A 13,248-nucleotide genomic window follows, 5' to 3' on the forward strand; every position below is an offset into this window, starting at 1 on the left:
CCCAGCTCTAGGCATTCTTCAACAATGCATGGAGGAATATCCGCGGGTCTGCATGTCCTTATGACAGCCAGAGAGCAGAGGTGAAAGCGGGTCATAGACAAACAAGCACCCGTTAACCCAAAGGTTGTGTTTTGACCAGAAGAAAAAGAGAACTGTAGTTTTGCAACTACATGGAAAAACATAGTGTAGAAGGCACCAAGGTGTGGCAGGAACTGCAGTATCCGTGTTAACGCTGTTTTGGAGTCAGAATTCATGTTCAGATAGAGTGGCTGGGAAGTGCTTCCAGGTCTCCAGATATAGATGCATCCAGGGTTCAACATTCAGTTTTTTAAATTCTTCTAAAAGTCATGGCCCTAGGTCATACCTGACCCTCCTGCAAGACTGAACGTGAAATGACTTAATTTCCAGGAGCCACTCAAGGGGGTTATGTAATGGTTTTTGGATAGTGACAGATTTTGTTGCAATTTTTCCTGAATTTTGTGCAAATTCATAAACCTAAAATTAACCCGAAAGCTTTTCTTCAGCCATTCAATCTCTGACTGGAACAACAGAAGGATTCATCAATATTCCGCTGATTTGTTTCCCTTTCCTCTTCTTTGCAGGTCTCCATGAAATCCAGTGTTCCCTGCCTGTAGAAAATAGAAGAATCTTTCTGAATGAATTATCTGAGGTCAGCTTTAGTGAATGCAAATTTAGTTTGTCATTGACGGACCTTTTTATCATCATCTTCTCTGGAGTCGCAGTCTCCATTGCTGCTATTCTATCAAGCTTCTTCTTAGCAACTCTAGTACACTGCTTCCAAAGATGTGCTCCCAGTAAAGATGACGATGATGATGAAGACGACAGTGAGGACTGAACTTAGTCTATATGCTTAAGTTTCCTTGGTTTATAAGTTATTAGATCATCAGCCAAAGTCTAGGAAGAAAACAAGTAGAGTAAAAGCTTTAAGCATGAATTAAATGAAATCACAGTGTGTAAGGATCCCTTCTAATCTCATGACGGTCACAGGTAGGAATTGTAGTTTGCATCTGAGACTGTTAGCTTTGCTTACATATGTTACCTGATGCAATGAGACCGGGTTCATTTCTAGGATCCTTAATCAAACACTGCATTTAAATTTGAAGATTGGAGGAAAAAGGTGGAAAGACCAAAAAAAAAAAAAAAAAAAAAAAAAAAAAAAAAGTTCCACTAACACACAGCTTCCAGATTGTCCTTCCGATGAGATGCAGATTCCTGTAAGTGCTTAATAGCTTGTTCTAAATGCACTTTGAAAAGGACTGGCTAGATGGAGGTATTTCAGCTGGAAAATACAGAAGCAATTTAAAATGGTCTCCTTCCTAGATCTAAGTAGTGGGAGATTCTGTTAAACTTGCACGACTTTCTAAGTAACAAAATGTAATTAAAATTATTCCTAGAATTGTAGAAAGAATTATAGGAAGGTTGGCATTTTCTTTCTGCAAGCGTTCTCTAGAAACTCATTCTCCATTTAATGACAGCAGTTGCAGGCATCATTCAGCCAAAAAAATTTTTTTCTATAAGCGAATACGATTCTAAATCTGAGTCATCCACTGCAGCTGCCTGGCACCTCTTTGGTCACGGCACAAATACTAAATATAACATTCTTTGGCATTTTTAGATGCGGTAAAGTAAAGGATTTCCCTTCCCTGTAATGCTAGGCACAAGTAACTGTTGCAGTATCCAGTCCATTTAGTTATTTTAAAACACGAAGGGCTATATTCTGCTCCTGATTATACTAGAGAACACAACTGAAACCAACACCATGATCCAAATTGGCAACTGTATAAACAAGAGTGGAATCTGGCCCAAGATGTTTCTGACTGTATTATAGATTGGTCAAAACTTGAGCTCTTCTATATAACGGTAGATATTTTTGTTAACGTTAAAAAAGACATTTATTACAAGAGATTTTTGGAATAGTGCTGGACAGCTTTTTAGGATAAGTATATTTTTAAAATATTTGTAATGGAAATATTTTTTTAAAGCTCTGTGTATTTAAAGTGTTACCTAGAGTAGCTGTGAGGGCTCAAAGTAATGAGTAACGTAATAATAAAAAAATCTAAGGACTGTATGGTATTATAGAAGAATTAGATCTGATAGATTAGATCTGAATTAGATCTGATAAAAAGTAGCATCTATTTAACTACTGTAATTGCTATTATTTCTTTAAAAACACTCTTTGGTTAAAATATTGCCTTGCTCAGTTAATACGAATGGTCTTTTATGGGCAGTTAGTTCCAAATCTCTTGTGTCTGTTGTGCTAATTGTTCAGGCAGACAGGAGTGAATCCCACTGTGTGCCACAGGGTAATCCGGTCCCACGGGCAGGCACGAGGTTAGGGCTGGACACTCGAGCGGTGATCACCTGGGAGACCTTCCACAAAGCACTGTCTGCCTGCGCCTCAGTTTCACTACCTAGAAAATGAAGATCATCATAACTATTTCTCTTTTTCAAGTGCTTTGAGGTACGCAGTGGGGGGCGCTATGCTGGGGCTGTGTGTAATGATTATATACGTTAGGCTGAAGCAGATGTTATGCAGTAGGTCTAATCAGATCTGCCATCAGTATGACTTCACTGACGCCAGTGGCGTTACTCCATCTGCCAACAGAGTTTGCACCACTCTGAGGTCAAAACCAGACAAGAGTGTTTATTTCTGTTGGCTCTACAGCTTATTCGATGCGACTTAATGCTACCATTGTTAAGGTTATTATTTCTGAAAACACACTGAAACAGAGTTAAGTAGGACAGTGAGAGGATATTCTGTATCAATACTGTCTTATTCTATTCTAATTCTTTCAAGAAAAATGAAATGACATGATTTTCACTGTGTAGTGCCATGATTATAAATAACACGAATATATTTATAATTTCAACATGGGCCTTCATGTTTATTTGTATGGGGGTATGAAAAAAGGAGAAAAATCCGTGCCTGCTTCTCTTGTCATTTATAAGCGGGGTTTTACAGTATGGTTGGAAACACGCAACTTGTTGCCTGGTGCGGTTCATGAAGAACGCTCCCTTTGCAACAAATACGGGTACGTTATCAACAGTTTTATATTTAGAGCTGTGCAAATTGCTCAGTCATGGAACAAGAAACTGGGTCACGCTTTTTTCTCTGCAAGTTTTATTATGGACTCAAAACCAGTTAGCAAAATGATTTATCACACCAAACTTTGCAGTGAGACATCAGTGAATGTTTCAACATTCCTTTGGTAACAAATTTATGGTTTTGTTTCGTTAGCCTCTAAGGCTCAGTGAGTTTGCAGAGGTCCTGTCTCAAACTCAACTATTTTGACCGGGTTCTGCTCTTACTTGCAGGTTCATCCTACCATGGTGCCTCAAAAGGAAGATCTAGATTGGTTTATAGTGCGTAGTTTTTTTGTTCATCCCAATATAAAGCCCTGAAAGCACTGATTATATTTGGAATTTAGCACCCCTCAGAACAGCAAGGAACAGACCAAGCTGACACCCACATAATCCAGTGCAAGCTGAAGAGCAAGGCTTAGTAAAGCTTTTATTTATGAAGCTGCCATTCTGGATACTCCATCACATCACATCACATCACAATGTATGGGTTATTTTCCAGATAAAAAAACTTCAATAATATTTTCCCCTACTAAGTAATGTATGTTGCATAAGTATTGAACTCATCCAGTTAGTAGTGTTTACTCTTTGCAGCAGTTAACTACTATTAATATTGATTTTGCATAATTCTAACTGCTAGTATATGAGACAGAACTTGGATTTAGTTCTTACGGGCTTTCTCTTATTTTATGTAATCTTCCGAGCGAAACATTTTTCTGCAGGAATATTGCCAGGACTAGTGATCACCATAACGATCCCCTCCAAAACTGGATTATTATTGCAGTTTTATCTCCACAAAGGTAGCACCGTGGAGGTAATCCCACCTCCAGCTTTGTGGACCTGGGAAGTGTTGCCATGCTTCTGTGGGTGGGGTCTAGTGCGTATGCACTCCCTTCTCAGACTGAGGTAACCCTCATTAAGATTGGTGACGTTACAGTGGTGCCAAAGAGAAGAGCTGAATTTAGCAACCCGTGCAGCACGTTGCTAGCTCAGGATATCTGTGGCATATCTGTGCACTAGAAAGTTTGCCCTCACTTACAGTTTTCCTTCTAAAAGGACTTTACTTTAGTGGTGGTATCTCTCACTGTCAGAAATGAGCAGACATTTTACCTGCTTCAAGGGGAAGGAGATATACTATGCGTGACCCAAATAAAATGTTGCTGGCTCAAAGAGCCAGGAAGCAGCTGTCACGTTGCCTGCAGACATGTCTCCTTGATGAAATGCTGGATCTTGGTATGTGTGAGGATCCAAAAAATGTGCAAGAAAGCAAATCTGCGTGATGTAATTGAGAGAGAATCTGACTTTTTAGAAGTGTGTGCATTGGTTTAAAAAAAAAAAAATCTAATCCACAGAATATTAAAATAAAGATCACCTGAAGTGACTGTTCAAGCCTAACATTTCATCCGCAGTCAGCCAGCATCTTTTTGAGGCAGCCTCAGTCCTGCTGTGATTCTTACTCGGATGTGAATATTAATGGATCATTTTTTAGAATAACATAAAAATGCGTTGGGAAAGTACCTTGAAGGGATGGTTCTGGAAGCTCATGGAGAGGAGCATACTGCTTGCCTAGCGCAGATATATAGTAGAGAATGAGCAATTGTACACTGGCAGCCTAAAATGTACCCTAGCATACTTAGAGGTGACCAAAAATGGTCTTGTCTTCCAGCTGTGGGAAGAACTGTGTGCAGTCACCTATATCTGTGGACAGGGTGTGCACACTTGTGCGGTAGGGAGGAGGTGTGTGTATAACACTACTAGAGCTTGCTGTAACTATCACCCCTGTAGACAGCCTCAGTGGAACAGCTGAAGCCTGGTGGGGATGCTGAGCCTGAGAGAGTCCCTCATCCTTAGCGGAGGTTCCTCTGTGCTGGCTGTCAAACCCACGGGAGCAACTCCATGCAGCACCTTTTACTGATCATCTGCTGCCTACCTACTACGTGAGTAAATTACTTCAGTTTCCAGGTCTGCTAGCTGGCACATTTCTAAGATCAGCTCATGTCCCCCAAAATAAAGGGGCAGGGGTGTGATAGCTTCCGAACCGGACCATTCCTCTCTGAGAACAATTTTTTCATCTGTGGTGTGACCTGTTTTACCGACCTCCAGTGGACCTGAGCTGCATTACTGTGGAGGCAAGTCACCGTGATTTTTTGTGGTGGAGGTGATGTCGAAATACTGAATCCTTGAATACTCCTCCCAAAAAGAAACCAAATACATTCAGACATTAAATTTCTTGGAGAGTAAGCTCTGCCATGGACTCTGAGTGCCAAGCAGCCTGTAATATGCATGAGCCACATTTACTTCATTCATATCCTCTCTGTTAACATTGGAGCAATGCAACCTTAGCATAGAATTGTAGAAAATAGCGTGGAAAGAACCTCAAATACATCATCTAACGGTAGCTGATGCTTTGTAACAAAACCACTTGGTTTTCTAATCAGATTCCCACTCTCACCTTGCTGTCACCTTCCCCATTTTGTCTTGCTTTCTCTATCGTCCTGTCTGGACTGTAGAACAACAGAATCCTGGTTTGGTTCTCTCGCTACATGGTACAGCAATACAAATCACCAGCAGCAATATATCCAACCAGCAGACTAGGAAAACTCAGGTTTGTTTATGCCAAACAACCATCCAGCTATGATTGTAAAAAGTGAGCAGGAAAAAAACTATTCAATTTTAAGCTGACAGAGAGCAACAGGAGACCTTCTGTTACAAAGCAGAATGCCTGAATTATGAAGCGCGTCTCCGGTTCCCATCAGTTCTCACACCCCACCCAGAGCTCCATGAAGCCGTGTGAAATTGTGTAACATTGGGTTAGCATCACATAATGTGCTTTTTTGGGAGTTGTCAAAAAACACGAGTAAACACTTCAGAGCAGGCTTCTACTGTTAGTTTTGTGGGAAGTGAAAAGTTTTCAGGGAGGTGAGCAGCAAATAAGGAGTGAAACAGCTTGGCCCAGAGTTTTTCAGTAGAGTCAAGTTTGCTTCAAAGCAATATTGGTTTGATTTCAGCTGCTTTTTCACCGGTTTCTCTTAGCAGTGGGGAGGTCTAAAGGTTAGTGAGTTCACACCCTGGTATGAAGTAGTATAATCTGTTGTAAGCAGAAATTGATGTGAGTTGAATTCCTAAAGTTTACTGCCCCCCACCAAAGCGCCATTTGCCTATTTAAAAGCTTCAATTTGAATCTGAAATGTGATAATGTCACTTAGTAGCGGGTACAAAAATCTCTTATCAACTCTGAACTGTGAAAGTCAAAAGCACCCCTCCAGACCACGGCGCTAGCAGAGAGGCTTCAGCTGCAGTTTTCAGTATGAGAGGTCATTCTTCCAAGCTGACATCACTGGAACACAAGCGATAAGACTTTGACTCTTCCTTTTCTTTCACCTGGTCATGCTGCCTAGCAATAGCTGGGCAAGGTACAAGATGCAGGCGGTGTACACCACCTTAGACACTCCCCTTAGCTGGAAGAATGAGCGAAAAGAGAGCTGAGCAGGAAAGCCAGCTTTGTGACCTTTCCTTAAAATCTAAATGTGACACAGTCCGGCTAACTGACATTGCAAGGCATAGCTTGGTGGCAGTGTGTGTGGGTTTTGCTTTTTAATTAGGGCAAGCGTTGAAAGATTTTGCAATAGGAATAATGTTTGGTCTTCACGGTATTTAACAGGGAACGAAATGACTGTGAACATATTTGCCCATCAGTTTTTCTCGAATTGAGAAACTGTGGCTCTCTCAAGAGTAGATTAGGTTTGCAGTCTGCAGTGGGTTAAAGTATTACTCTTTATCCTTTGAAGATCTGGCTTCAGATGTGAATTTGGGTCACAGGAGAAAATAACCAGAACAAATCCCTTAAGGTTGTTTTGGTCAGTTGGGCAAATGTGTAGAGACGCTCTTATTAACAATATGGACTGTATACTTGAAGATGGGAAAACATTTCACTGAACTCCAAAAAATTCCCTGTAAATACGGCGTTTGAAGGTTTTAAATATACGAGGCTAACCAGAGAGATGAGACAGATGTGTTGTAAATATCATAAAAAGGAAACACAAGCATAATTAAATTGACCGGTAGTTTCATAGGTTATTTCTGAGTGAATTACTTTGTTAAGTACTTACCTTAATTTTAACATGGTGATGTTAAAGCCTGTATACGGGCAGGGAAGTGTGAAATACTGGCTATAAATTAGCAGTAGTTACAGGTTTAGAGCTGCAGTGTCCTAACTAATAACCTGAAACATCTGCATTTCACTGCTCATCCACTATGCAGATCCTTGCTTCGTTCAGAATAATTCAGTTGCCTTGTGATTGTATTAATTAAAGACAAAAAAAACCCAACAAAACCAAAAATCCCTAGTCTGCAGCTTCAACAGACAAAACAAGGAAATGTTCTGCAAGTGGATTCACTGCTTTCTTCCTATGGCAAGTCCTAAATGTCATTGTATTTACTGACCTCGGGTAGGAATTTGGTAAAAAGTGACTGGGCAGTGGTATATAAATATATTATACAGATACTTTATCACAGAGTAATTTGAGGTTGGAAATTCTCAAAATCCAATGGTGAATGATGCTTCCAAGAGTGGTATAATGTGAGTGCAAAGTTAGATGAACTAAAAAAAAAAAAAAAAAAAAAAATCTTCTTTAAAACAAAAATTGGAAGAAAAAGCTGCTTTAGAGATTATTCAGTCTCAAATGGCTTTTTTAAACAACCAAATTAAAATAAACCCCGCAATGTAGGATTTTAAATGAAAGCAGAAAGCGTTCTAACCATAAATTCATGAACATTATACTGCATGGCAGGAAAATGACTACAGATTTAACACAGTTAATTTGTATTATTCCTTGAGGGAACAGAAGTCATTAGGCTGAGAAGTTTGTATTGTTTTCAGAGGAAAATATTTCATGCAGACTGATTTCTTCAGTATTGGCATATGGGATGCAGATTATCCATCACTGAGTAGTGTGGGGTTTTGTGAGACTCTGTGAGTGCATCAAAGGAAGTAATTGCTTTCTGTTTAACCTGAAGTTTGTTTTGACAAAAATAACTGTAGTTGTATGTTGGCCTCAATTCTGATTTCCCTACTAAATTATTTGGGATCCAGTCCTTATCTGGTAAAGATTGGTAGGGCTCCGTTATCTTTGCTACTGCAATATGTTGATTTGCTTAATGAAGATACCTCCTGGACATGGAAACTCTGCAGTCGTGTGTTTATTCTCTACGTTTTCATACAGAAAGAGAGAAAATAACTCTATGTGGGCCTTTTGGAGTGGTGATCTGTATGTACATTAGTAACCTGAGTGTGTGGTTTCTCCATCGGAGGGTGAATGCTAATTTTCTTTAGGATTACCGGTTGCATTATTTGGAGATTGCAAAGAGAGGCCGTACAGCTTTTCCAGATTCTTTCTGGATTCAGTGGTATTGTACTCTGCTCTGTGAAAGGAGGATGTGACCCTACTTACCAAAGCTTGACTGCAGTCTTGTGTAGCTCAGGCAGCAACACAGAAGTTGTCATTCTCAGCACATACCCTCGATCTGATAATCACTGAACATCTAAGTCCTAATTTGATGATGGATTTATAATGAATGTCTTTAACCTCAGCCTAGCCCAGCCATCTGCTCTGTGAAGCAAGCTGGCACTTCAAAGCCATTTTTTTGCTTCAAGGTGTCTCCTTGTAGTCTTACAGAACAAATAGTGAGTCATCTCCCACCAGAATAAAGCAGGATTGTAACCTAGCTCGGCGTGAATGCCCCCTAGGAAAGACAGGTTGCAGAGAGCACCACAGTCGAATACAATAATAACCTTTCCACTGAGGACAACAAAGACTTGTCAGAGCAAATAGTATAGCCAGACGTACGTCTTCAGCCGGGGTGGCAAAGGGGGCTGGAGTAGCCGTTATGTTAGCCAGGCTTGTGAGGGGTCATTTGTAGATTCTCCTTGGTGGTACAGGTGTGCAGAGACAGGCAGAGATTTTTCAGTGAGCTTTCTTAAAATGCAGGGGGCAAAGAAATTGGACAGGTGTTTCCTGTTTTATTGCATCCCTCTTACTGCAGGCTTCAGAGCTATGTGTTACTGAACATAGGCACCAGACTTCAGCATTATTGCTTCTCAGCTGAATCGTGGAGAGGTGACACACTAATCTCTTGAGGGATGTGTTAGGTGTGGGAATGTTTATGTTCTGTGGTGGATGAAGGGAGGGATTTTCTTGCACACAGAACTGATGATATAATTAAAACAAAAACCAGAAATAATTGCTTTGCCTGGACTAAGCTGTTGGAGCAGTACCTCTGCCATGCTGTTTTATTTTCTTACTCCTCCAACTGTTATATCAAATGATAGGAATTTTAGACTGATTGCTTGCTTTTGTTTTGATTTTAGATGATCTTTGATTTGATACATGTAGAAAAGATTTTAAGATACGGGGTCATTCCATTTTCATCCCTGCAGCATCACTGGCAGCAGTTGGTGTGCAGTACACGTGTAAGGTAGCACGCTTTGGCACAGTGTTGCCTGTAGAGCTTTGCTTACCCCTGTTACATGCACAGAAACCAAGGCTTTAGCGTAGCTTCTCTGTAAAATTCGTGGTCACGCAGGAAATTGGTTCCAAAGCTGAGTTTCAAGAGAAAATAATAGATTTCAAATTTACTTATTATTTTACCATTTGGAAGCTTTGAGAACCTGATCTAAATTACATGGCTACTGAAGAGTCCCCACAGACCCCCTACTGCATAGGTTTTTATCAAGCAAAATGCCTTTGGATTCTTCCAAGGACATATGGGCTATGTATTTATTTAAGGAAAGCTTGCCATTCAGTTACTTGCTCGTTTGCCCATCCTGAAGTCCATCTGTTCTTTTCTTAGATGCAGGAATTGAGATTTCACTGTCAGAAAGACACACTGTTCCTGCAAGTCTCCATCACGTACCCCTTTAGCAGCAAGGTAAAGACCCTGGCTCACATTTACAGGCAACAGGAGAAACCCAGAGCTTGTTCTTCCCCTCCAAGCCTTCCTTTGCACTTCCTGATTAACTTCTCTCCTTACCTGATTCATATCACCATAGATTTCTGAGGCTTTATTCTTAAGCTTTTATGGTAACTGTCCATTATTCCATTTAACAGAATGGCTCAGGAAGGGAAAGTGTCAGTTCATTAATGGAAATAATTTTTCGTTTATAAAACAGCTCTCCATCTGCCTACTGTTAGCAAAAATGAACTTTTGTCAAGTTTCCAGGATTTTGGTCTGTCTTTTATTGCAGTGCTAGAAAATTAGGGATGTCCAGTCTGAAATGGAAAAGTATAAGAAGCTTTGTCTGATAAAGTGACATGTAAGACTTGTCTGTCTTTTTTTTTCCATGTTCTTTACTAGATGATCCCCCCTGCTGCCACCTTCAGATGAAGTGATTTAGTAAGGATGGGATATTAAAGCTTTAAGATAGGGTTTTAAAATAAATGAAATGCTATCAGGACTGTAATAGTAACAGCTGCTGTGTCCACCAGCTGGGCGGCAGACTTAATCACTCAATCAAATCCCACTTTCCACAGTGCTGCACTTGTTTTCTCTACCTTCTGCCCTTTCACTAAGACCACAGAATAAACTCAACAGAGGGATGCTGTGCTGTGGTCCATAGCCGGTTCTGTCAGAGCCACGGAGGGAGAAATCTCATTCTCTGAATTGTCTGCACAGCACGCCCCGTGCAGCTGAGGTTGCCTTACCTGGAACATGCATTCTGAAGTCACAAAGTCAGGAAGGAGCAAGAGCTCAGGCTTACAGCCACACACGTGTTTTTATTTCCCTACATGCAAGGTACAGGCAGGACTATGCTGTTCAGTGCATCGCTACATACGTCAGCTGCAAAGCAGGGCATTTTGGAATCTCTTTTTGTAGACGTTGGACAAGTAGCTCTGAAGGCAGAAGTCCAGTCTTCTGTCTAGTGCTCTTTTTCATAAAGAAAAGGACCTTCTGTATTCAGCATGGGGTTGAATATTAACTATGTCAAATATATTCCATGAATACTATTGCTCTGAAAAAAAGAGAACTTGTCACTGCTGACTTTTAGGCTGGCACTATCATTCAGTGTGAGCCCAGGTACCAGCTAGTTCACCTGTCAAAACTCACTGGTGAAACAAATTATTTCCAACTGAGTCATCTCAGAAAACACCTTGTGGTTTCAAAATGTCAGATTTCTCGTTGACTTTGACCTAAGCTTTATGTAAAAGTTTAGCAAAAGGGTTCAATATTATTTCCTTTGAGATAAAACTAAAATTTTTGGTTGACAGTAATTAATTTTTTAGTTGTATCTCACTTGGTTAAAAGAGCCATTAGAAGAAAATTATTTTTGGTGAAACTGCAATCACCATTTCTCCTATTTGTGCATCAGCTACCAAATCAAGAAATTGATTATTTATTCGGGTGTGGGTTCTCACTCCAACGGTGCAGCTAACTTAGTGAGCAGCCATGGACAAGGCAGTTAACCTTTCTATTGTGCGCTTAACCATCTGTAAAATGGATATGATACTACTTACCTGTCTGACACAGTTGTACAGAGGCTTAATTTTTAATCAAGCTCTGTTAAAACACTTTGAGTTCACTGTATAAAAGATGCATGGAGAGACAAAATAGTTTTTATTGCTTTTATAAGATCTACGTTTCCAAGAGTTATATGGTGAGCTATATCAGTGTTCTAGAAATACCATCAAAAAAGAAAGAAATTATCAAGAAGCATAAGAGATGTACTGGGACGGAGTACAGACTTTCTGACAGTCTAGGGTTCCTTCGTCCCTATTAATTATACATATGGAGCAACTTGTTAATGCATTTCTAAAGACATGTTGACACAAGCTCAGACCTCCATCCTGGCAGGCAGTCTTTTGTATTAATTTAACCCTGGGATCAGAAGGAACTGGACAACATAGTTGAAGGCATTTCTATAACAACCAAAGTAGACTACTATCAACAAAACAGATTTCCTGGGTCCATGAGAGAGAAGAGGGAGTAATGGTACACCTTCATGGGGAGCTCATTATGAATAATTTCTGTAGAAGGCCCTGGCATTACGTTTCAGGCTGATTGTCCATGGAATATGACCAGGTATCATTCTCAAAGTTATTTCTCTACCCCCTATGCCCTCCAACAGTTTCAAAAATAATTATAAAAATACTTAATTTTACTAATAAAGTACTCGAGCCATTCAGGAGTTATGTTTATGATAAAATATAATTGCTTATATTTAACAGCCAACAGAAAGAGAAACCAAAAATTATATTTTAACAGATTGCCTAATATATGCTACAGTATTCCAATCTTACCTAATATTTTTAGCAAGTTTGACACTGTGTACTTTGCAGGCACAAAACCCACACGAAATTACTGTAATTACTGTTCATTTCCACAGCAGTGGAGGTGCAATGTTTGAAGTGCAATTCCGCTATGCGGAGTGACTGCATACGGAGTTTTGTGAGGTTTCCCTCTTTGTGCCTTCTCAGAACTTCAAACCACATGTGTGTTCTTTACAAGAGAATTACAATCGATTTCTTGAGTGTGTAGATAAATAAGGCCATAAAGAACACACACCTCAGTGTGCTGTGAAGCTATTACTGGGGGTGCAATGATTGGCTCACAAGATTTTTATTGTCTCTTTTTCAGACTCACTTAGAAAATGAGACTTTCCAGACAAACTGGAATAGTCTGAATTAAACAAAAAACATTACTGGAAGAGACATCCACACCGAGTCTCAAAACAATGACATTAGAAATATATTAGTTTGATTATTTTCCATTGCTGATTCATTCACAAGGAAGTCCCCCCAAAGCATCTGTAGATCACTGTGGGTGTTTCAGACAATTTATAAAATGAATTCTTAAAACAACCAAAAGACTTAAGCAAACACTTTCAGAAATAACTATTGATCCTGAGTGTGCAACTTGAGAAGTCCAGAAGAACTTGACCTTAAAGTGCTGGACATCTGCTGTCTGGAAAATGCTAAAAATTTTGAGTTATCCAAATAACTTCAGTATGTTTGAAAATCCTAAATCTTCAGTTGAGCATTACCTCTTTACCTGAAGACCAGATCTCTTCTATAATAGAGTTTCTGCAGGGAAAGAAGTTTATAAAATGTAACCTGAGACAATATAGTCATTACCTATATTATGGCTTTGTAT

At 39.8% G+C, this 13,248-nt stretch overlaps 1 protein-coding gene across 5 annotated transcripts in view; it reads left to right on the forward strand.

Annotated features, from left to right (window-relative positions):
* Nucleotides 1-13,248, forward strand: part of LRRC38 (leucine rich repeat containing 38) — a 47,899-nt gene that overhangs the window by 13,199 nt on the left and 21,452 nt on the right. Inside the window, exons 2-4 of one of the 5 annotated variants that reach the window (XR_003399868.1) lie at nucleotides 603-1,008; nucleotides 4,888-5,039; nucleotides 9,952-11,281. Coding sequence is in view for 1 of the 5 variants with exons in the window: in XM_026862812.1 (XP_026718613.1) it covers nucleotides 603-856 (254 nt within the window). In the remaining 4 variants the exon portion in view is untranslated. The other 4 variants (XR_003399870.1, XR_003399869.1, XR_003399871.1 and 1 more) reach the window with 4 other exon arrangements.

This window comes from Athene cunicularia, assembly GCF_003259725.1.
Source record: "Athene cunicularia isolate RWA chromosome 21 unlocalized genomic scaffold, athCun1 chr21_part1, whole genome shotgun sequence".
Classification (NCBI taxonomy): Eukaryota; Metazoa; Chordata; class Aves; order Strigiformes; family Strigidae; genus Athene; species Athene cunicularia.